This window comes from Coturnix japonica, chromosome 4 (assembly GCF_001577835.2).
Source record: "Coturnix japonica isolate 7356 chromosome 4, Coturnix japonica 2.1, whole genome shotgun sequence".
Classification (NCBI taxonomy): Eukaryota; Metazoa; Chordata; class Aves; order Galliformes; family Phasianidae; genus Coturnix; species Coturnix japonica.
The window spans coordinates 10,427,493-10,452,496 of record NC_029519.1 but is presented as its reverse complement, the minus strand read 5'-3'; the positions used below and the strand labels follow the sequence as shown (position 1 = coordinate 10,452,496).

The following is a 25,004-nucleotide window of genomic DNA, read 5'->3' as shown; positions in this document are numbered from 1 at the left end:
TGCAAATTCTGATTTCTCTGTCTGTGTTCTGATGTTAATCATCCAGGAATCTACATAGCATTCACATACGCTGCCAAGAAGGAATCTTAACTCTGTCTCTTCTTCCTCATAACTCTTTGACTAGGGATAGCTTCATTCACATCAGCATTATCACCCTACAGTTCCAAAGTGTCTGTGTTCTGGCCTACACTGCTTTGGCTTCGCTGCACCTTTCAACTTCATTACTACTGCCCCTTTTAGTAAAGGTCCATCTTTCCTTTCTTAATGTTCCTCTAACTGTACTGTTGTGACCTCCCCTTCCACCCACAGAATTGTTTGGTGGCCCCTTTGTGTCTCAGAAGGTCTCTGATGTACCGGTGTTTCTGTGGGCTGTCTCCCTTTGCCTTACCTGCTCCAGTCCTGAGAACTTCCGAGGTGTTCCTCAGCCCTGTGAAGTCAAATTGGTAGAGCCTCCAGGTGCGCTGGTCAGAGACCTCAATGGAATAGCGTCTCCATCGATAGACAATCTCTTCACGTGGGTAGCCATCTGGGGAAAAGAGAAAGACATCAGCAAGAGAGTACATGGTGTGCCTCCCTCTCACACACCACCTTGGTTTACAGAAGTACTTGCACTGTAGTCTAGGTCCTCTGAAAACATGAAGTTTTCAGGTAGATATTTCTGATGCCCTTGATTAGATCACCATTAGGTATCCCTAATGGTGATCTAATGTCAGTGGGTGCAGGGACTGCATCTCCTTTTGTTGACCACTTTCAGTCCTAGGGGGGGGGGAAAGCAATGCTAGAAATGCAGCCTTTCCGAGTACTGCAGTGGTGAGTGTTAGATGTGAGTTGGTGTAGCAGGACTCTCCCAGTATGAAATCTTTAAGGGTTTCAACATCCCTTGGCAGCACGTGGCCTTCACCAGTTCTTATGGCTACTCTTCCTTCCCAGATATCAGTACACCAAGAATACAAAGCTGCCAACGTGGGAAGAAACACGTCCTGGGAGCAGATCTTTGTATGGAGAAGAAGGGTTGTGCCTTCCATTGAGAAGGAGGTCTAGCTCCTGCAGGCTGGAGCATGGCTTCTCCTGGTTTTGGCTTTCTTGGCAAAGAAACAAGCCTACTGTGAAGAAGAGACCTTGACACCTACAATAAAGCTCCTCAGAGGAGGAAAGGAGCAAAGCTTGGCAGCTAAATCACAGCGTGTTTCTAATTATCAAGAACACATGGCATGTACAGTTAATTAGCAAAGAATGAGGGATGGCAAGAGATGAGGCAGTGGTATCTCCTCAGCTTGTTGCTTCCTTCTGAAGCAACTCAGAGCCATGTGAGTTGCATCTCCTCTGTGGCAGGGGAAGCGGGAGAGTCCAAAACAGGAGTACAGCAACTAAATCAGGTTCCCAACCAACTCATGAGGACAGGAATCTCTCAGTGCAGGAAGACAAAATTACCAATGGAGATACAGCTTTTCTGTACCAATGGGTACAGAAAGTACCCAAAGCTGGAGTCTCCCTTACTCTGTTCCCTTGGAGAGTAAGAAGAGAATGAAGTTGTAAGGCAGAATATCTTGTCCAGGAGATCAGAATGACCAGGTCAGTGAAATAAACACCTCTAACTGTCCACCCAGATGAAGAAGAAACTCAGAGGTGCTGTATCTGAATACCTCTGCTAGACCAAGATTGGGAGGATGCTCTAGGGAATGAGCAGTAATAGCCTTCGAAGAGTAACACAGAAATTGGGTGAAAATGCAGATAAAATGGAAGAGGGTCTCCTTTATAAAAGAGTTTTACTGTGCTGAAGTTTCTCCAGATGCCTTCTAAAACTATTTTTAAAATATGGATACTCACAACTAGAAAAAACCAAAGGGCAGGAGTGAGTGTCCATTGGGAAATTCTGCAGCTGGAGCAGACATTCCGCCTCGATCGTCAGCCTGAGAGAGAAAGGGAGAGAGAGCAAGGCTGATGTTTTTGTTCTAGTGAAGGTAGTTTGATTTCAACACCATAATGTGACAGAGGGATTCTCGCTTCCTTAAAAGAGAGACACTAATTTGTTGAAGATCTGGCTGGTTGCAGGAACATTTCAAAACAGCAGCAAAACAAAGCATATGTTTGGATATTTTCAAAGTGAGGAAAAACATCTAATTTTCACATTCAACAAGCCTTTTTGTTTAGTGAGCTTTTCAGATTCATTTCTGAGAGTGGGAATTTATGGGGGAAAAGCACAGATGTTTATTATCAAATCAAAATGACTGGGCTGACCAACACAAAAATTAACACAGTTTTCATGTTGGAAACCATTTATGCTTCTGACTTCTGTCTCAGTACGATACAGAAAAATAGTTTAACATTTTGGGGTGAGCTCTTTTCTTACCAAGAGGAGGCTCATTCTGCAACCAGTATTGCATGTCTGGGAACATCAGCACTGTGAACCTTCTCCACTACTCTGTCCTTCTACAGCTGGAAAATGCTACTTTGGCTATCTCGCTTCCTCACCTCAGCAGCCACCTATAAGTGCCTTCTGCACATACCTGAGTGTGTAGAGCACTTTTCCATCATTCCAAATGCGGAGGAGCTGATTCGGAGTGGTTATCCAGTGGGAATCAGCCCTCTTGGAGTTCCTAAAAAAGGTATCTGGGATCCAGATGCGGCTCACCATATTAGTGTTCAGTGTGAGAGCCTTCAAGGTGCTGTTGAAACGAAGACGCCGGTCGTACCATGTCTGAGCGAAGAAGATATCAATGGTGTATTCCTGTGAAAGAGAAAGAAGAATACACCTTTCTGAGATGGATTCAGGAAAAGCAGAGCCATGTCTTTTGGTCTGGAGCCCACCGATTTGGAGTCACGGTCCAAACATTTACCTCTGGAGTTTGGGAGCCAACGTCTGTATCCACTGACAACTTTCCTAGTTCACTTCTGGCTCAGGGTCAGGACATCCACACCACACTTAGGAAGGGCCAAACACTGTGCAGACACCAACTAAATCCAGTCTTAAGTTCAGGTACACATTTCAAGTACAGGCAAGGAAAGCTGCTTGCCAGCTAACCAGAGAATGCAAACAGACAGCTCTTTCTGTTGTTTATCAGGACAAAGCCCAGCAGTGCTCTATACACCTAATCTGTACATGTAACCATAGTGGTGTTGTGCATTAACCCCGTGAAATACAGAACTCAGAGTGTAAATCATTTATATGAGTAACTGAGACACTGAGGGTTCCCGGGTAGATACATTTTGCTGAGGATTAGAAAAGGAAGCTTGGGAAGAGCTGCTATGGATCCATCTCTTTTTTTTGGTGCAATTAGTTCAACATGTGTTTGAGTGTTTTGTTGACAGAAAACAGGGCTTCCAGCATAATGAGAACTTTCAGTTTTAGTGAGAGACAGAGTATCCAGCTAACTGGTAACTAGCACTTCTGGGAGGTAACTCCTCTTTTGATTGGACTGGCACTCGTTCATATCATTAGCCCAGCATTCTGCTGCTTGCCGCTGCTGCTGTGAATCAATTTGCTCCTTACCCTTTTTTTCAGTCTGACGGAAAAGGTGCTAATTAGTGCCATGCAGGAACATGTCTGGCACTCAGTGGTTGTCTGAACAAGGCCCCCAGCCTGAATCCAGGTCCACCAGCCCATACTGATGGCTGTCACCTGCTCCTGACAGCTCCTCTTTGACTTGGTCTTTGCTCCAATTTCAGTGTTAAACAACCATGACCATGGAAGTATTGTTTCCTTCTCCTGTGGGCAAAGGAACAAAGTCTGACTTTGCCATCTCTCCTCCTCCCTCTATTGATTTATCTCAGTGTAATTTTTATAACTATGGCATGTCCTTCCCTCTGCTGCCCTCCCTGCTGGTTCAGATCTCACTTCTCATACCATGCCATTAAAATAAATGTGGTGCTCCTAGGTCACTCCCTCGGACATGGTGTCCTGCCTGGAGGAGGCAGAGCAGGGTAGCACTCAGCTCTCCGCTTCATTTTCCTCACCCTTGCTCTGCTGTCAGCCAACTGGTAATGAATGATTGGTACCAAAATGTCCCTTGCATAGGAATGAGATGATGAAAAAAGAGCATTTGCCATCAGGTGGCCAATTCACTCTCTAGGCTGATCCTTCACCCTTGTTAGACAAGGGGATGAGCCAAGGTAATGAAAATGAGGTCCTAAAATAGCTCTAAATAGAAACAGATGCTGCACGTTAAGCTAAAGCAAGTTAAAAGTGATGGCATTGCCTCCACAGATGATTCAAAACAGACACGAGGAGGCACACTGTTCCCTTTCAGAGTCACAAAGCTCGGACAACAGCAGTCCTCAAAGCCAGGTGTACAGGTGTGCCCACTGCCTGAATACAGGTGGTAGGGAAAGACCCCTCCAGCATCTGAATGCTCTGGATCACAATGGGTACTGCTGGGAAGTAGGGTATGTGGTGATGGAGGCATGGCTTATACTGCGAAACAGTGAGATAGAGATCACCTTGGGACCATTTTCTTTTCCGTGCCAGCTGCTGGGACCATAATAACATTTAATGTTCATCTCAAACTTCTGAAAGCTCTGAGTCACTACAAGCTTACATTGCTCCTCCTCAGGAATAGATGTAGGAGAAGACAACAACAACAACAAAAATGCAATGATATATCCAGGTTAGATGCCACCCATCAGTTCTACCACTTAACTAGAAAACACTGGGAGTTCTCAACATAGGGTTGGCTGCTCGGGTCAGAGGCCATGCTGCAAAGTTCATTATTCAGGTCTAGGACAACCAATGCTAAAGTTTCAGTAGAGCTGAGGGTCAGAGATCCCAGAGGTTTAGCACTTGCTGTCAAGCCCAGGCTTTCAGAAAGGATCAGCATTAAAGAGCTCCTCTTGTGCCACTGACAGCCTCTGCAGCAAGTGTAGAACACAAGTAATTCAGCTGCTCTGAAAAATCAGAGCTGTTACTGTCATTGTCTTGTAGTTTGATCTAATTTCAGTGGCTCTTATTCATGAAGAATTGCTCACTAGCTGATGCAGATCCCTTGCCTTTAGATGGGGAGCCCATTGGGAAACATTGGTATTTACAGATGTATTTTCATTCAGAATTATTGGAGGTAAGATTTATATGAAAATATATAAATCTGGCATTTGGGCATCTCACCAATAATTCTGGCTACTGCTATGAATAATTCACTGCCTTTTCTGGATAGCCAGCCTTCTGATCCTTTTGATATTGCGCTTTTCACATTCTTCTTTCCTCCAAGGAAGTATTTGTGAAGGGAATGATCTGCGGCTCCACAAGGACCTTCTGCCCTTGTGCTTCACTTCTCATCAGGAGACCATCACTTACATGGCTTGCTGCAAAGCTGCCCAAAGCACCAGCAGTGGGCAACAAAAACAGTGTGGAATGACACTTTTTTCTTTCCATGGATCCTACCTCAGAAGACTCACACCACCATGTTTCAGTGAGATCCATTCTGTGGAGCTGGACTACCAGAAAACAACCTGCTCTCCAAGGGACCTGGCATCAGGATGAGCTCAGCCCCTAAAACATAAGGAAGTGCTGTTTCTTGAACTCCTGCACCCGTGCGTTTTCTCTTCGCCACTGATTCATTCTCAAGCATCAGAAGGAAACTTCTCTACACCTCAATTTCCCCATGTGAAAAAAAGGTTATTGTAAAAAACGCCTCCAACATTACGGTACCATCTGCTGTGCGGCACATGGAGGTTGTTAACTTCTCTGTAACAGCATGGGCTTTTTAGGATTTTCAACAGAAGGAACCAGAGAAAAAAGAGGTATCACTCTAAGAGTTGGGCTGCGCCATTTGGATCACATGTGGAGTAGCACACACGCTTTGGCGTGAATGTAATCTTACACCAAACTTCAGTCATAAAATAATACAGTAATATATCAGTAGAGCAAACACTGAAATACACTGGAACACTTACACAGCATCACGTGCATTTATCTAAAGCCAAGGAACACCCTGCAGCATCAGCACTGGTTACCTGCTGGTTACTGGGGCACCCTCAGCAGGCAACCCAGTTAGCTCCTTCCTGTGCCTCCTCCCTCACCTCTGTGCACACATGAGGGATCAGCCAGCATTTCCAGTTGGATTTGACCCCAGGAGCTCTAATTGAGATTAAGTTCCACCTTGTGAATCACACATTGCCTAATAAAGGTTAGGGCTGCCCAGTTTCAGACTTGCAGCTTAAACTCACAGGGTTAGCACAACACAACCCAAAACCCCACATTCTGCATTTTCAGGTTACCTTGTGCACCAGATAAACACAGTTGTGCATTGCCAGAAGATCCCCATGCTGTGTAATTTGCAAATTGACACCTGTATTGGCACCTGTCTCTCTGTATTCATCTATGAGATTCTCCCCCTGTTTTATTTAGAGCTCATGTTTCTGTCAGATGCCAAAGAGAAAAGCAAAGCCACAAGCTGAAGAAAGGGGATGAGGGATTAAAACCCCAGCTAGATTCATTCCAGCTTTTATTGCTCTGATATTTTTCTCTATTTGTGGCACCTAGTTCTCTCTGTATCTCCAAGCACATCCCTTGTGCAGCACAACAAAGCAAGCTGCTAGCCTGGGAAGCATGGCTAGCATTTCAGGTGGGCTGACATGAATTCGATGGGTCCACGCTTTCACTTCACCATAGGGCTAAATAAAGCAACTATTTCAGGCACACCCTTTGAGATGCTGCATAACTCAGTAATATCTCAGGAGATATTGGAGGAGACCCAGGAATGGGGCATATTTCTTTCAAGGCTTGGTGGGTGCAGCTCACGCTAGGAAGCTTCTTCAGATCTAGCCGCACTGAGCAACTCCTCACCCACACAGCCTTGTGCAGGCGAGCATTTCCCTCTCCACAGCATCCCACGCATCCCTCCCTGCCTGCAAACAGATCTGACAACACCTGAGCTGCTCCCTGCAGTCAGCTTCACGTTGTGGGGAACACACAAAAGGTCTGGAGAAGCTCTCCATGCTTTGATAGCTAAATAAAATAACCTTATTTCAGAATAACCTTCAAATCTGATGCAGAAGTTCTTGTCCACTGAGACTGTGAGCAGAAACATCCTTCTAGAATGATGTGTAAGCACTGTTAAAAGGCAGCAGAGTGTACTTTTACTAACAGCATAGGCTGATGCATGCCAGAGGTTGGGCAGTGCCAGGATTCCCCTAGTCCTGTCACTGACCCACTGTAATGACCACTTTGCTTTGAATGCCCCCACTTCCCTGTTCTGGTGCTACTCCTGAATGCAGGATGTGATGGAAAGGAAGGAATAAACCTCCAGTGCAACAGAACTGTGCAGACCTCAGAGTAAAGGGAGACTCAGTTTTGTCTTCCCAACGCAAAGAGCAAAAGAAGGAGAATATAAATTCTACTATGTTTGCAAGATCCTCCTCTCCAAATCACATGCCAGAAAGCTCTCTGGCCATAATGCTGGAGTGACTGGGGGAGCTCTCAAGGACAACAAGAACAGAGCTCCAATGATCTGTGTTTTCAAGGTGACACACTGAACTTCCCATCTGTTTCACTTCTGCAGTGCCGTCCTTGTCTGAATGTCTTTTGCCTCTGCCCTGGGAATCTCAGTTGAGACAGCGTTCTTTTTATAATACAACCTCGCTGTTAAAAACCATCACCATGTCCTGTGCTCTTGTCAGGTGCCTTCAAACAAGATATGCTGTACACGCTATGCTGTCGATTGCAAACTCCCCGATCATGGTTTGCTCACCTTTGCAGTCTCTGCAGATGGAAGTGGACAGGGCTTTCAACACCAAGTGCTGCCTCCTGAGATCTCTGCCTGCCAGCTCCCACACACCTCTGCTCATGTCTGCTCCTGTGCATGTGCAAGCAGGGACAAAATGCTCAGTCCCAGCTGCACAAAAAGAGACCTAAACTTTGAGATATCTTTCCTGTAGTGCAGTTCCCTGTCTGAGCTTCCTTCACATAAAAACTGGCAAAAATGGTGAGGATGATCCACAGAGTTACAGATTCCAAAACAGGCAGCTGTAGTTCTGGTAAGTTCCAGATCCCCAGCTGCAGACCACCCAATGCCATGAAAATTAACTGGTTTGCTGGCACAGAATGCTCTGAGCATGTTTGAATGCAAGCCATCTTGCTTTTGAGTAACTCTGCTGACCAGGAAAAGCAGGCTTTTATACACACCAACAAACCCAGACTGCTGTCCTTCAGAATGTTCTCTCCTTATGTGAAACCCCCAAGACAGGTGATGATTTTCATTGTACCTGCTCCTCTGTTCATGGGAATGTAACCCAGTACATAGAAATCTGTCACTGTGAGCTTCAGGGGCGTGTGACCTGGACGTGTATGTTTTGTAGCATCTGATTAACAATCATTACCCAAAGGATCAAGGAAAGTCCTTGAGTCGAGACATGACATCAGCCAGACTCTGGTTTATAGAAGCACAGTCTGTCTGCACTGTCCCTGATGAGGCTATTATTGAAAAGGCAGAGACATGGGATGCTATATACAGATGGGACAGAACTGATTAAAAAGGAAGATCCTGAACACTTAATGAAGTACTATGCAAAGCACCACAGGGAAGAAGGTGCCTCCTTTCAGTTTGTATTCACATCACCCTCTGAACAGGGCATGGCCTGGGTGGAAAGTGATGTGTAAACACCTTCAGAGCCAAGTAAGGATGCAGCCCAGTTACTGTGATCTCTAGGAAATGCCTGGGTTGCTTGCAAAGCAAAGCCACTCATGGCTGAAGTGTTGCTTGCATATCAAACTTTACCTCTGAATGCATGACATTGGTCTTGCAGCAACTCTGTGCTGGAAGAAGAAAGCAGGTGTCAGGAGAGACAGGTAAGGACAGAACCTCATAGGATGATGGCAAAAGAATACTTAGCACTTTGGGCAGGTGCTCGTTTATTTGTCCTTTAAGCTAATAGGGTGTTTGATGAGACAAGAAGAGATTTCCTTTGAAAAGGCTAAAAGCTGAACCTTCTCACTGTGTGCAATTAACTCGACAAGGATGCTCCCCCAGGACAGCCTGGTAAGATTCAGATGAGATGCTGGAATTCCTTTAATTGCACCTCCCATTCCTATGCCACTCACTGCAATTAAAACGAAGCACCACTATGGGCAGTCTGATGCTGACCAGGACTGCAGAAGTAGCTGCTGCAGCCCCCTGGGTGTAGGGCTCATCAACTGGGTGTATCCCTCCACCTCCAACCTGGCACCTCATGCAGACCCTTCTGAACTTTTGGTTCAGCAGCACCACTATTTTTTTATGGGACCATAACATAGCCTGCTGCTGCTGCTGGCTCACCCAATGGACTGGGAGGTGTTGAATTCAGCACTGCCTCTGAGACATAGGCTCTGATTCTTACTTACACCCAGTTCCTTCTGCACTGCTTGGAGAGAGCTGAGAATCTTACAGAGGTCAAGCAGTTTGCTGCAAAACACACACTTCTACAGTGGTCTCAGCACTCTGCTTTCAATCATCTCCTTTCCCTATCCCTCTCTGCACTCCCTTCAGTCTGTAGATTATGACTCTGCTTCTCTGCCTCATCAAGAAGGCATCGCTACCCTGCCCATACACCCCCACAAACAGAAACAGCTTCAATTATAGTGGCCCTATTCAAGCATCACATCATTTCCCACCCCCTTGCTACCTCCTTATGGGACTTTGCTTCATCGAGTAAGGCGTACGCTCTCCAGGGCAGGGACTGAGTCTCTCTATGGACTGAAACATGCCTAATGATCTCAGCTGGATGCTAATTGTCATGCAAAGAGAATAAAGAAAGTCCCTCCCACTCCTGACTAAAGGATGGAGAAGTTGCTACAGACGCTGTGATTTGAAGTCAAGATGGCAAGGGAAGGGTGGCAGAGAAAGGGAGCCATGAGAGCTTTGCTTTCTATGTGGACCAGAGCTGGAAGCATCGTCTCAGCACAGAAACTGCATGATGTGTCACAGCAGTGTGCAAAAACAGAGAGGATAAGAATGGGCAAATGACATCAGGTAGCGTCCTCTTGTCCCAACAGACTCCTACTATGGCCAACTGCAGGAGTTTAGGGACAGAGTATATGGAGCAGGGAATGCACTGCAGGCTTCTCCTAACTATGCTCTCCTCTGACTGACCTACTGGGCCCATGACACAGAAGCAGATGCTGCTCTGTCCTCTGACCAAAACAGGTGTCAGAGGGCACAGTGCACTCCCACTGCTCATATCCCTGAATTGCTGTCCTTTGTAAAGAAAAACACGTGCTGGCCAGAAGGAAAACAGGTGTTTGCATGTAAAAATCCCTTTCTAAACCTCATCTCCAAGGAAAAAATATATATCTAAAATTAAAAAAAAAAAAAAAGGAAAAAAAAAAAAAAAAAAAAAAAAGGAAAAAAAAAAAAAAAGAAGAAAGAAGGAAAAAACAGAAAGAAAATCTGAGAATCTGAGGAAGTTCTGCTTACACAGAGGGCGAGGGCTTTGTGCAGACATTCTCACTCCTGACACTGCTCCCTCCTGCTCCGAGCTAAAGAACGAGTGTACTCTGCTCCAATGACTCTTTCAAGGAAACCTGTTTCATCTTGTCTCTCATGCCCCTTGCTGTGCTTGCCAGCTTTCTCTCCTGGCCCTGCCAGTTCCTCAATTTAGCTCCTTCTCCCCGCTTCGTGTTGTTTTTTCCTTTCTCAGTTCTTCTTCTCAAGCTACCATAAAATCACAGCCCAGCCTAATGTGATTTCAAGGGAGCGCAGTCTGAGGGAAGCAGCTGGGAGAAAGGAATCAGGTTACAGAAGAAGGATAATTTCTGTATCAGTTGTTGAATATTCAAGGACAAAGCAAGCCGGAGCACAGTTACAGAAGGGACATCAGGCCAAGTGACTCTCCAACAGCATAGCCACATTTCAGCCAGGTGTGGCTGCCATTTGGAAGCCAGGACACCAGCCACCAGGCAAACCTTACTTCCCATAGCATCTGGTTAGTGCAAATAACTCTTTTCCTGTGCTGGGGAAGCTGGCCTGCTGTATGCAATACAGCTGTATAGCTGCAAAACCCTACCTGCCCCCTCACTTGTGACCCTATAACATGTACAACCAGCACAAAAGGCTGAAGAATGAGGCACCCAAGACATGCATTGGGGGGAGGCAGAAAGAAGCAGAGTGCTGCCACAGCCCCACGTGGAGGCTCAGGCCTGCTCACATGCACTTTGTGTCATGGGTGATTATACAGCAACCCCTCACTGACAGCCTCATCACATGAAGCTGGGGCGAGCAGCCCTGCCCTGACACCATAAGCTCTGTCTCCATCTCTCAACACCTCTACTGGGAGGTAACGGACCAAGTATTCAGCATTTAGCATCAAGGCACAGCGAGGTTTGTGATGCATATTGCCTGTGGTCCCCCACGGCTGCTGAATCTGAAGAAACGTGCCATTTCACTGCACACTTTACTGCAGGCAGATTTCACGCCAGCCTTTAAGGGAGATGGTAGGATGGCTTCATCTGAGGGTGCAGGAAATAAATAGAACCAATATCTACCGAAAAAAAACTTTCCTGAAAATAAACTAAAAGCGTCAAAATCTGAAGTGAATTACTGCAACCACATCATTTTGCTTAGAAACTTTTTTCCTCCATCAGTAAGTGAGCAAAATATTTTGCTTCACCCTTATCTGATTCATTTCATTTCAACTTCTATTTCCCAGCCCTCGCTCTGATGCTTTAGTTATAGGGCAGAATTTATCACCAAATGAAAAGCAAATCAAAGCATTCTGATGATGCCACATGGGAATGTTTTGGTTGTCCCTCAACCCATTTGCCCTCAGAATGCCCACTAATTTTGTCTTAATTTTGTCTGGAGAGCTGCTCCCCCAGTGCTGGCTCTGAACCCCAGATCACAAACCCCGGCCTCTACCACCACACTGACTTTCCTCTTGTGCACCTTAAATATCCTGAACTCTCCTGTGGAGAGATCTAAAGCCTTCAGCTCAGATAAATCAACTGCCTTAAAAATAATTCAGCCCATCAAGTGACAACTATTGGTACAGCTCAGAGCCTATATCTTTCAAATTTGACACAATAGCGCTTTCCCTTTGACTTGGAAGAATCAATTTAATGAGGTTCAGAGCACAGATTAGTACTAGAGTCAAACACATGCTTCCTGGCCTGGCCACAAATCCATGTCTGTGCTGAGACGTCAGCCTCTGGGTACCTGAAGAGCAGCTCCATTAGCTGATGGGTTTGTGATGAAGACAGCCGCATCCGCGCTCCTCTCAATGAGCTGCAGCTGTGAGGCTGCTCCAAGCCTGCATCCCCCAGGCACATCCAGGTGGAATTGCTACTTCTCATTGATCCGAGCCACTTCCGCACCTCTGCACCCCATCAGGCAAGCCCCCTGCTTTTGGAAAGCTATCATTAGAGTCTATTAACAACAGGAGCACCAGTGCTGGTAAAGACCCTTGGAAAGGAGGCCTAGATGCAGCTGCTGTGGCCATGAACTAAGATAGAAAGGTTTTCTGTGGTTAAGGGTCAGGAATTGCACATTACAACACAAGCACCTCAGCTCACCACAGTAAACATCCTTCCCTACCTGCAAGGGCTCTGGGCTACCAAACACCGCATTAAGATTGGATAAAGAAATGGGAGCTTTCTCCATTAGCTGGCACAAAATAAATGCAGAACTGAGCCATTTCTGCCAGCAGAAGGACAGAAAAACAGATCTGTGAAAGAATTTACAGAAGCCACTTGCTTAATTACTTGCTTTAGGTCTGATTTTTGAGTGGCCCTGTGAGGATCTAGAAGTCGGGCTCCATAATCCTTATGGGTTCCTTCCAACTCAGGATAGTCTATGAATTATGAATGCTGACTTATTCCACACTGTCCGAGCTCTGCAGGCTTCCTGAGCTCCATACTGACACTGCACTTTGAAAAACCCAATGGGGTGCAGTCACCATCCTCATTTCGCATCTGACTGGGGACATTAATTAACTTTGGGGCTTTGCTTTCTGAAATGCCTCCAAAAAACACCCCAGCACTTTTCCTCTCCAGAATCCATCTCTCCAGATTTTCATCATATACTGAGCTCCAAATTTTAGAAGCAAACCCCCAGCTTTTTGTTCATCTTTGCTGATAACAAACTCCTCATGTTTTCTGCACAATAAACAGCCTATAAATAAAATGCCGACATGGATGTCACAGAGAAAATATCTGGAGGGGATTAGTGTATGTTCTAGATAATAAATGGAGCTGGTTGAATTATTCATAGTGAATAAATCAGCCCTTATCTGGTTTGGGAGCAGACCCTGAAACTTGTGAAGCTCTTGGGATACGTTCAGGGTAGGACTAACTCATTTATTTCATTAGACCTTGTGTGCTGCTCATGATTTGTCCCACATGTAACACACGAATGCTGCTATTTCTCAGTGGCCTCATGGACTTTTTCTTAAGACAATGACAAATGTTGGCTCCAGGAGGGCTGGTGCCTTTCTCTGCCTACCCAACTGCACCACCATAGGAACATGAGCTACGCAGGGAACAGTCCCTCTCCTAATGCTTGGGCACACAGGGCTGGGCTCAGGTGGCCAATTCTGAATGCCAAGGAACTGAGAGATAGGAGCGCTCTGAGCAAATGAGTATTTGTGGAGCTGTTATAAACGCACCGCCAGCCCCAGTGAGGAGCTGCGCCGAGCCGCCACTCAGGCGTGGAAACCAATGGCCAGAAAAAGCACCAGGACCCTTCATACTCATTTCCCAGCACTTCTCATTTCTACACCATACATCTTTTTGGGGACCAAAACCTGACCTTGCTCATTACACAAATGTGTTTCCTATGCTGCACACCAAGAGCCATGCATGATCCTTGGCAGAACACTGCTGCGCACTGCAGACACTGCAGTCCACCCCAGTCGTGGATGCATCTGGGCTGTTGCCTCCTAAACAGATGATTTGTGAAGCGTGTTTAAGTCCTTTTAGTTGAGAAGCTCTGTGCAACTACTGGAGTATTATCGGGGAAGGAGGGGGAGGTAACACATTCCCTTTACCTATAGGCTTATCTTGCGCTCCAGAGCACAACATTCAAGCATCTTAAAAAGCAAGCCATTTTCATTTCATTTCCTTCCTACTTATTCCAAAGCAGCTGAAGCTAAGTATAATCAAGACTTAAGTGTTCCTCAGAGCCAGACAATTATTACCGGTCTCGCTTTCCCCATCTATTAAGAAGAAATGAAGATATTAACCCGAACCTTGCAGCCTGACACCGGGGCTGTCGCTCAGGGCTTCCTACAGTGATTCCTATGCATGCTGCCTACCCACAAGCCCAGCTCACTCCTCAGGATACAGCTCTGCTTCAGAGTGAGATGCCACTAAATGCTGAAGGGCTCTCGGTGAGGCTTAGAACTCGGCTCCCCTTTTGGAGATCGTTGCCCTCACTGCTGGGACAGCTCAGCCGATCACAGACAGCTGCCAACTCACCGCACACTGTGGCACCTATGGAGATTTTGCTCCAAGAGCCACATTTCAGCCTCTCAACCACCCACAGCTCCAAGCGGGGAGGGAGCAATGAGGGAAGAAGGCTCAGTGGGCAGCCCCTGCCTCCCCACCCCATGCAGCAATCCCCACTGAGCGCCCGCGGGTGGGGACAAAGAGCCCCCTCCTCACCTCTGCCCCATGTCAGCTTTAGCTGTGGCAGCCCAACCTTCCCTCCTGGCTCCTCAGGATTTCATGAAAGCAGTCAGTGGGGAGTTCTCTTCATTCACGCTGTGCTTATACTTTTAAATTATAAAGTGTGTCAAATGAGGATTTAATTTATAGTTAACAAGACAACGTTTGTAAATTAATTATTCATCATCTGATAACGAATAAACATTTCCCCTGTTTTTTCCCCCACCCCTCCTCCCTTCTTCCCAGGGTTTCACAAACGCATCATACATGCAAGTCTATTAAATCTATTCTGCAATACTCTAGACATGGGAAAATATGTTCTTCATCCTCAATTTCGTTAGCGTGTTGCATGGTAACTACTGCAGCCAGGCATAGCGTTATGAATTTAATCGTGCGTAACTTCTCCTTCCTAAAGAGGGGAGGGAGAGAATATTCAACACGTGCATTTGGACATATCACCCTCCTCGGGTACCAGTCTCCCCCTCAGTGGGGGAGGTAGGAAAATTATTTGCTGCAGTAGTGGAGGCAGGAGCTCAGTGCTACCCCATGGAAATCGCACACACTTCAGGAGCAGCAGAATCCGGCTCCTGGTGAATGGCAAAGCCCTGTTTTGCTCTTTTTGGTCTTCGGCATCATTAAGACCAACGTGGTGCACAATCCCCACAGAAGACCTTTTATCAAGTTTGGCTACAGAACTGCACACAGAGGGGCATCTTTTCTGCTGTTAGCACCCTTACATGCACCACAGAGGAGTCTCTCTAGCATCAGAACTAACTCTACCTTCCCTACCTCTAAGCCTGAGCACAAGAAGACACCAAGGCAGGCCCCTGGCTGAGAAGCACGTGTCCCTCCACTTTGGCCAGGAGGCTGCTGCAGTGCTTGCACCACATTCTCTACACAAAGTCCTTAAGACTTACTTGGTTTTGATCAAGAAAGAAAGAAAAGCATTTTGTAACTCAGACCTCTGGGAGAAACTGGAGAGCAGGGCTTTCTCCACTGTCAAGCTGGGAACAGAAGCAGTTTTTTAGTCACATCCATGCTGACCCTCATGGACACTTCATGGGCATCCTCAGGACTGAAAGGTGCTCAGCTCCAACCTTTTTCAAATGCTTTCTTTCTACAGAACCATTTCCTGAGTGCTAAGCATCCCCAAAGGAAGGTGATCCAGAGCTTTAGGTGCCCTTGACACCAGTTAAAGCCATAATCTATAGTGATAATAACATTACTAAACAAAACCAGGAACAAATACCTTCAGCAAACAACCAGTCAGTGAGAAATCTGAAACCAAAGCCCCATCCCTAGATCCCCAAGTACCACAGCCCTCCCTGGTATCTCTGCCTGCAAATAGACTTAAAGAAGCAAGGCAGGTTTTTCCATCAAGCTTAGTTACAGGCCAAGGACACCTAACACCGTCACGTTAATGGGAATCTAATTGGGCATCCAAATCTGTGGCACAGCCTGGAAAGCTACAGCACTGTGGGAGATAACTCGTTTGGCTTGAGGTGCTGCTGGCTGGCACCCAGCAGCAGCGGGTGGCCCTGGAAGAGCTCGCAGCCATGTGCCTTTCCCCAAAGGCATCTTGTCAGTACCCTGGGAAGCCCAGGTACCTCAAACACAACAGGTTCAGGGGATAGGGAAGCCACTTGTATCCCTTTGGAAATCCCACCCCACTCAGCAAATGGAGCATGAAGCACTGGGGCCTGATAGAAACTGCTTATCCTCACATTGTTTTGTCTCAGCCCTCCTCTGCAGGGTTGTATAGTGTAGCTCCTAAACCCTACTCCTACTATTTAACCATCTCCTTGTATTCTTTCTAGTGACTGTCCCAGAGCTGGCACTGCTTAGAAAGTCCTTTACCCAGATAGAAGAGAATGTAAAATATGCTCGAGTACCTAAATAGGAAACAAGACTGCCATTCTGATCTACAAGAGATACTAGGAAATCACTTTACATTTCTTCCCCCTCCAAACCTGCCTGCGTTCTGCTGACTCCTGAATGTTAATGTTATTTATGACAAGTGATTGATGAGAAGGATGCAGAATTCACACCCGGCACAGGGCATTTTCAAATCACCTATTCATTTTTAAGGACCGGAATCAGTTTTGCATCCTGACATGATTTATCATTTGGAGGTTGAGCAGCAGCTATGCAGGACCGGCTTCCAAGCCCTGACAGAGCATCACTAGGCTGAAGGCAGCAGTGAGTACTTAACCCTGTGAGGGGCGAGAAAAAGATCACAGGAGGCTCTGTATCTGCAGCGGGCACCACAGATGCAGATTACAGGTGGGTTCAGCCTCTCTCCTAAGCCAGGAGAAGAATTCAGCAGTGCAGATGGCAGAAGGCTGCCAAGCAAGGTGACAAGACCTAGGTCTAGATGTCCTCAGGACCTTTATTATCAGCCCGGCATCTTAGGAATGAAGGTTAAGCTCAAGTTTGAATCAGGGATGCCCTTAAGAAGTTACTTCAGAAGACGGGGCAGGAGAAATGCCCATAAAAAAGTCTAGTCAGGAATGTCATCTGGAGGCATCTTCAGATCTCTGGTCAGTGCTGGAAGGAAGCACTGTGACCAGCAAGGATGGGCAGGGAGCAGAGAAGACAGCTGTTTCATCTGCCTGATTTCAGTGTACTGAAGAAACTTAGCATGCCTGAAGCCCCAGTATTTGCTGCCAGATTATTAGCCCAGTGGATCGAAAACTACTGAAGGACTAGGATGGACGTATGTACTTCTCACATATGCATCACCATGGCATAAGCTTTGTTTCTTAGGAAACCAGACCAACGGTGCCTAGTGCTCTGCTTTGAAGAACTGAACTCTGAGTGGGCTCTTCTGAGCCACTCTTTGCTCCCCACCCCCTGTGTGGTCATGCAGATCTCCAAGAGATCTATAAAGGGGTAAAGGAAACAAATGAAGAGGAAGCATGGGGAAATGTACTGTGGCTTGGCTTGATTTCCTTGGCACACTTTCAGGCAGGTCAAAGCAGATGTGTGCTGGCAGCCAGGGGTGACAGCCATACAGCCTGGGTTAGGCACCACGGGTTGTGGTTCTTTTCCCAGACCCACAATTACAAGGACAGGAAGGGCTGCTTTGAAATGATTTTTGGATTGAAACTTGTCCTACATCTACATTGTCATTCCTCCATCAGGATCACTGAGCTCACCCTGCTTCTAACCAGCAATAGCAGTCAAGCCTTTTTGGCCCCAGTTATCAACAGGTCAGAGCACCTCTTCCCAAAGAACTCAAACAAATCCAGCTCTTAGAATCACAGAAACATTAAAGTTAGAAAAGACCTCCAAGATCAGCTAGTCCAGTCATCAGCCCATCCCCACCATGCCCACTAACCATGTTCCTCAGTGCTACATCTACTTTTTCTTGCAAACCCCATGGGCAGTGACTCTGCCACCTCTCAGGGCAGCCTGTTCCAGTGCCTCACCACTCTTCCAGAGAATCAAATTTTCCAACATGAACCTTCCCTGGCACAATTTGAGGCCATTACTTATTGCCATTACCTGGGAGAAGAGGCCAACCTGCACCTCTCTACAGTCTCCTTTCAGGGAGATGTAGAGAACAGTAAGGTCTGCCCCGAGCCTCCTCTTTTCCAGAATAAACAATCCCAGTTCCCTCAGCCACTGCCCAAAAGACTTGTGTCCAAGACCCTTCACAGCTCCACTGTCCTTCTTTAGACATACTCCAGAGCCTCAGTGCCTTTCTTGTAATGACACCAGCAGGACACAAGCCAGCAGTGAGGGTCAGCTGCCTCCCACATCCCATACCCTCAGATGCAGTGCTCTGCTCCTACAGCAGCAATGCCACTCACCATTTGGATGACAGACACAGGCCCAATGCTGTTCACGTAGATATCCACATCGATAAATGTGGGCTTGACTGTAAAGAAAATAAAACTAGTGTAAGAGGGGTCAGAATCACTAATGAAGGACTAGGGGGAGGTGTAGGTGTGCAATAGGGAGAAGAGTGAAGACCACCTGACCAGAAAGCCCAAATAGAGCAGCCTTATTCTTTTAATGGAAAACCTGGGTTGGGTCACCACCACCAGACTGCCCACAAGAGCTCAGGGATACTTACTGCCGATGTCAGGCCTCAGCTTGTTGTCATAGTTCTTCAGCAGTGAGTTGAGGATCTGCGTGGCATCCGTCTCCTGTGCCTTGGGGGTGAGGACCCAGGTTTTATTGATGCTGAGGTAATCGTAATCATACTCCTCTGTGCTCTCACACCTGGAGCAGAGACAAAAGACACATCACTGTGACATCTCTCCAGTGCTCAGTGGGAGTTGGGGCACAGCTGGGTTTCAGAGGCACTAAAGGGGAAAGAGGAAGGTGATGAGTGTGAGGAGGTCGGGGATCTCCTCTCAGTAATGTGAGGTGACACACCTCCGCTCATTGCAGGGTCCCAGCCAGGGGCTGCCTGCTGACCCCAGGAGCCTCAGTTGGGCTCATGGCTGCTAACACCTGGAGTGAGCATCTTCAGGGGAAGGCAACAATGACCAAACAGTACAATTTATAGAGAAAACACTTCAGAGAAGAGGTCCTAAAGCCACCAAGCAGGCAGCATGCAAGCCTGGCTCACCAGGCACGCAGCCATCTGCCCTGCACAGATCCTGGGAAATTAAAGCCTTATGCAAACTCCTTTGCCCGCAGGCTGTGTTCTGCCACAACCCATTCCCTGCTCACCAACCCTTCCTCCCCACTTAGAGATGGGGAAAGTGGAATATCTTCCAGTTTGAAGCCAGTATTTGTCCTCCTTTGAACACATTGCACCAAGCAGCAGCTTCTCCTCATCCCTATCAGAAATGCCCTCTCTAAACCTTTAGTACCTCCCCTTATCCTAAAAGAGCCTTCCTACCCCCATCTAATTAAATTAGGCCCACGTGGTCACAGGGAAAGCTCTAACCACCCGCCACTACCCTGGGCAGCTCATTCACAATGCTGTCCCTACAAAGACGCAGCCATACAGGTGAGAGGATGCCGAGTGATCCTACATCCCACCCCGCTCATCATCTACCATGTCAGCATGTCTCGCTGCGGTGCCAAGCAGGGGCTCAGCAGGAGCTGCCTGCTGCTGTCACCTCCCAGCTGGAGCCCACAGCACCGAGGTGTGAGCGGGCATCTCTGCTGCACGGCTGCCTTTAGTGCCAGGCAGATGATGAAGGGAACAAAAGTGTTACGCTGACGTGTTGCCGTTCGTTTATCAGAAGCTCCTCTTTTAACCACCCGATGAAAGTTGCTTTCACAGCCACTCTCTGACTCCTTGCATCTCCCCAGCTTTCAGGTGCTGGAACGCATCTCTGGGCTGTGTGCGGCTGCCTGCCTGCCTCTGCACGTTACGCGCTGCTACATCAGCTCCTTGTTCCCTGTCTGATTGTGCGCTGCGCTTCCTAACGAGGCTTAAGGAGCCTTAAAGCAGGGCTGTCAGGTTGTGCTTTCCTACCCAAGCTGCAGCAGCGCTAACTCGCTGCCTTCCAACTATGGCCCAGGGGCAGTTCCACAGTCCTGAGGCTGCACCCACCCCAAAACTGGATCCTGGGGACAGGGGGAACAGGGAGGGATATGTGTCTCTGCCCACAGCCCAGCAAGGGGGAGTGAGCCCAGCTGCTTCCCTTGCTGCCTTTAGCAGAGTGGGAACACAGCAAAAACTCATGTCAGTGTTCCCTTGATCCTACCAGGACCCAACCCAGGACACATCACCTGCCAGCACTCTGCCCTCCTGCTGCCCCTCCAAACCCAGCTCTTGCATCTCCAGGGCCGTGGCAAAGCTCTAAACATCCCCCTGGGCTAAACCAGGCCAGACTGCATACCCTGACCTCAGCTTTCTGGCTTTCCCCATTTTGCACTGTTGCTAAACACCCTGCGGTTTGGGGTAGGAGCCACATCCATATTACAGATGCAGTGACACTACCAGAAGTATATATTTTTTTCTTTTTTTCTTTTCCTAATGCAGCTAATCCTGGGCTGCTAAAACCACACTAAGCCATTTTAGCATAAGCAAGCCAGCTTTTGCCGGAGAAAATATGCTTTTGGTGAATACATGTAAGACACACAGAGCAGCTCTTCATGACCAGATATGACACCGGTGCTACTCTATAGCCTCCACACCAGAGGCCCCAGTTCAAACCACAAGGCAAGAGCCCAGGAGTTATCACAGAAGACAGAGATAAGGGATGGAAGCTGTGCGTGTCCCACTCCAGCTGCAGATGGGAACGTCACACTGCAAACCTGCAGCAATGCCCAATGCTCCTGTGCACAGTGCCGTCCCTGTGGCTCTGTCTCCTCACACAATGCTGCTCTGGCTGGGTGACAGGGGAAAGCCAGCTCCCATATGTCTCCGTGCAGCCAGGAGGAAAGGCAGAGCCACATTTCCTCACCTCTGCTCGTGGAAATGTCAAAACAGCCACCTCACAGCGCTGCTGCTCACAGCCACAGGGTGCAGCTGGGAGCGTAGTGATGAGGACAGCGGCACAGGAGGGCATGGGGACACTGCAGGGCAAAGCTGGGAACCTGCGGGGAGTCCTGCTTTGAGCAGGCAGCATGGCAGGGAAGTGTCCTGTCCAATGTGACCATGTGTACAGATGGGATTGGACAACGCTCCTTGGGCAACCCCGGGCAATACTGCAGGACACTGACAGTTGCTTGCCTCCCTTATTCTGCTTTACAGGAGCAGGCACCTGTTTTACTGAGGTTCCCAAGCACGCTGATGGGCAGATTAAAAGCAGGGCCAGCTAAGTGGTTCCCAGCAGGTGCATTCGCAGGTTGCTGAATATTTGCTTCCCTTCCATTCCTTTGCTGGGGAACTCAGCTCTGTCCTGCTCTAGTGCCATGGGCTGGGGAACTGTGGGGAGACCAGAACTGATACTTCTCCCAGCTCTGCCATGACCCTGCCCAGCAGCCTTGGGTGTGCAGACAAAGTCTGGGGTTGGTAGCATCTCACACTAAAAGATGCCACCATCGGGGCACTGGTGCCCTGCCCTGCACTCCATCCCCAGTCCTGAAGCAGAGATGTCCAGGATAAGGTACTGACCCCAGGCTGAGAGCGCCCCACCCCTTTGTGAATGCAGCTCAATGCCTCGCCTGCACCACAGGAACAGACAGCAACACAGTGCAAGGACATTTCACCTGGCTGAAACAACACTGCGCTCAATCCCAATTACTGCATGCTAATGTGTCCTTGTCACCCATCCCGATGTCTCCAAGGGCTTGTAGGCACAGGAACGTTCAGGTAAATTAATCTAAATTAGAAGTAGGCAGAGAATTTAGGGACAGGGGGCTCACTGAACAGTACTCAATGTGTTTCACCTGTCGTTATACCTCTCCTTGCACAGCACACCCACTGAAGCTCTGTTGATGAAGCCTGCACTGTCAGTGCCAGCTTTCTGGATGCGTAACACTGTGCTGGGTACAACTCCAGGGCTCTGAGCTGGATGCCTGGTCCCAGCCAGGGAAATGCTGATGGGGAAATGGCCTGGGGAGTGCTGAGTCACAGCACAGAGCATCCAGCCCACCCCACACTGGGGTCTCGCAGCACATGCTTAGAGGAGAGCTTGCACACACTGCATCTGATCCAAGCTCATCACCCAGGCACCCACTGTCAACACAGGGCTGCCTGCAGCCAGGAAAATGCAGTAAGTGCAGGATGAGACCCCAGTGGTACCGCTCGTTCCTTTACTCCTTTTTCTCCCCCAGTCTTCCTCTGCTGCTCCGTCACCCCCACATCATGCACAGCCACTTCTCCTTGCAGCTCAGTGAAAGAGTAGGCACTGGCAGCAGGCAGAAGGGAACCCAGGCCAGCTGTAGGATACAGCTCCTCACTCAAGGGCACATGAATACAGGACTTAACATCACCTCTGTGCAGTTTTGCAGCCTGTCCTCTCTAAGCACAGCATGAAAGGAACCGTGACCACCACGGGTTCCTCTCAGCCCTCAACCACCCTGGGTGCCAGGCATGAGCCGTGGGGCTGCTTTCTCATTCTCCATACTGGCACGGCTGGACACTGGAGGACAGCAGCAGGGATCGACCTGCCCACCCTGACTTCAGGGAGTCTGGCAGAGAAGACCTTCAGTAGCAGGATTCGTGCTCCCTGCCCCTGACTGCATTTGTAATGGGATTTGATCGGCTTTAAGGCGGCTTATTCTGTCAATTAGCTTCAGCCAGCGAAATCCCTCTTCTCTCGAGCCCGGGGGGCAACAATCTGCTGACATGTTCTTTCCCAATCCAGCCATTAAACTCACCAGAGGGGATAGCAATTGTTAAAACGGCAATAATAAACTAATAAATAAAATAAATAATTAAAAATGAATAAATTAAAACGAATAAGAGAGGGGAAAAAAAAAATAAAAAGAAACTTGAAACCCCTTCGTGCTTGGGGTCTTTCACTGCTGTTTACAGAAAGGCGCTACGAAACGCCGGCACTGGGGGAGAACCGTGCCCGCGGCCCCACGGCTCCGCTGCCCCCTCGCCCTTATCCGGGCAGCATCGCGCTCCCGGACCGACTCCGGGGCCAACCTGTGGAGCGGGGCAGAACCCAAGCTGTTCCCTCCCGACAGGTGCCGAGGGACGGGGACTAACGGAGGGGCCCCGCGCAGCTCCGGGTGGAAACGCTCCGGTGATGCGCGGAACAACCGGGAGGTGCCGAGCTTCTTCTGGTTGCCTCCCCCAGAGCTCAGCCCTCGGCGGGATTCGGCCGGAGAGGGGATGGAGATGTGGGGAACGGGGCGTCCCTTCGATTCGTGGCGTTCAAAATGGGGACCCGATGCGCAAAGGCACCGCGCGGGCACGGTGCGGTGGGACGCGGAGCCTCGAGGCGGACTGTTGGGAGCCGCCGGCCGCACGGCGGTGCCCAGACCCCCGCTGAAGCCGCCCCACAACTCAGACCTCCTCCGCGCCCATCACCCCGACGGGAAACTGAGGCAGCGAGCGGGCACCCGTCCGGCGGGGTGCTTACCTGGCAGAACGCAGCGCCGGCCCTAGGGCCAGGCAGAGCAGCAGGACCATCGCGGGCATCTCGGCGAGGCGAGGGCCGGCTCCGGGTTTGGGGGGAGCGGCGGCGGCGGCAGCGGGACCCCCCCTATACCCGCTGCGCCGCGCTCCAGCCCCGTCGCCTCCCGCCCGGCTCCGCGCCGCCGGGGAGGCAGGGGAAAGTTGGGCATCTCTTCTGCGAGTCGGCGGCGGGCGGAGGAGGGGCTGAGCGCAGGGTCCTAGCTCCCCGCGAGGGGCCGCCTACCGCCCCCAGAGGGCCGGGCGGTAACGGGGGGGCTCCTCGGAGAGCCCCCGTCAAACAGCTGCCGGCACCGCGCCCCGGGAGCCGACAGCGGCAGCTGGCACCGGGCTGGTTGTGCCCCTCTGAGGAATGGCAGGCGGCGAGGTCTTTGCCTCATTGCTTTGAGTACATAGAGATTTCTTCTTCTTCACTTATTATTCTATTTTAGAGAGGGTCATCATCATCCCAAAAAGAAAGAAAAACAACGCAAAGCATATGGTGTTACAGTAGGTGCCCTCCCACCTGTTGGCCTGCTGTCCTGTGAAAACAAGCTGTTGAGATGCATGAGGGGCTGAGGGTTTTGTCTGCCACTCCTCGCTCCTACTCTCCTGGTTTGCCAAGGATCTCGTGTTCTTTTTGCTGCAGGCATTCTCCTTGTAAACAGGAGTAGTAGATTCCTTCTTGGCACGTTGTAGGTCAGAGTTACTGGGAATCAACTTTGTTACAGCTACATGCAGATGGGATAATTATCCTTCATTAGCTGGTAACAGCCCATGAGATGCAGGAGCCTATTCCCCAAAGGGCCTGCTTGTGCCTCTTGCAGACATCATAGGATCACAGAATGGCTTAAGTTGGAAGGGATCTCAAAGCCCATCCAGTTCCAACCCTCTGCCAATCCCCCACCAGCTCAGGCTGCCTGAGGCCCCAACCAACCTGGTCTTTAGCACCTCTAACAATGGGGTATCCACAGCTTCTCTGGCATCACCACCCTCTGCTAAGGTCACAAATTGGGATTTTATGCCACTTGATGAAGTGCCACCATGGGCAATGAGTTCCCTTGGCTCTGCCACAGCCCTTCCCCCCCAGACACAGTAAAAACTCTTCTTCCTTCCCCACCGGTAACATGCTGGTAACCACTGTCTCATTGACTCAGTTCAGCAGGACAGGGATGTGTCATTTCCCCATGTTCACATGTCTTACAGCCAGGACCAGTCTCAGTGGGGATGAGAAGAGCTACAGGAGCACAGGCAATAAATAACAGCGGTGTACCCAGGGGATTTTGGCTCTTCCTACTCAGGCTCTCCCTTGCTGATTCTTGCAATGATCACCTTAACCCTCAAGCATGAGATCTGAGCAGCATCAAAGCCATAGGAGGCAGCTGCAGGCATCGCAGCTCCAAGATGGAATTTCCTTGTAACTGAGCAGCTGCAGCTGATGTTGCTTTTAGTGCA

General features: G+C 48.9%; 1 protein-coding gene across 1 annotated transcript in view; it reads right to left on the bottom strand.

Moving 5' to 3' along the window:
* LOC107312875 (gamma-aminobutyric acid receptor subunit gamma-4) overlaps positions 1–23,753 on the bottom strand; it is a 31,984-nt gene extending 8,231 nt beyond the window's left edge. Inside the window, exons 1-6 of the mRNA XM_015860693.2 lie at positions 23,518–23,753; positions 18,648–18,796; positions 18,382–18,449; positions 2,508–2,728; positions 1,828–1,910; positions 389–526 (exon numbers count right to left, since the gene is read on the bottom strand). Of these exons, the coding sequence (XP_015716179.1) occupies positions 389–526; positions 1,828–1,910; positions 2,508–2,728; positions 18,382–18,449; positions 18,648–18,796; positions 23,518–23,576 (718 nt within the window). The 5' untranslated portion in view covers positions 23,577–23,753. The remainder of the gene's footprint in view (positions 1–388; positions 527–1,827; positions 1,911–2,507; positions 2,729–18,381; positions 18,450–18,647; positions 18,797–23,517) is intronic.
* Positions 23,754–25,004: the final 1,251 nt, after the last annotated feature.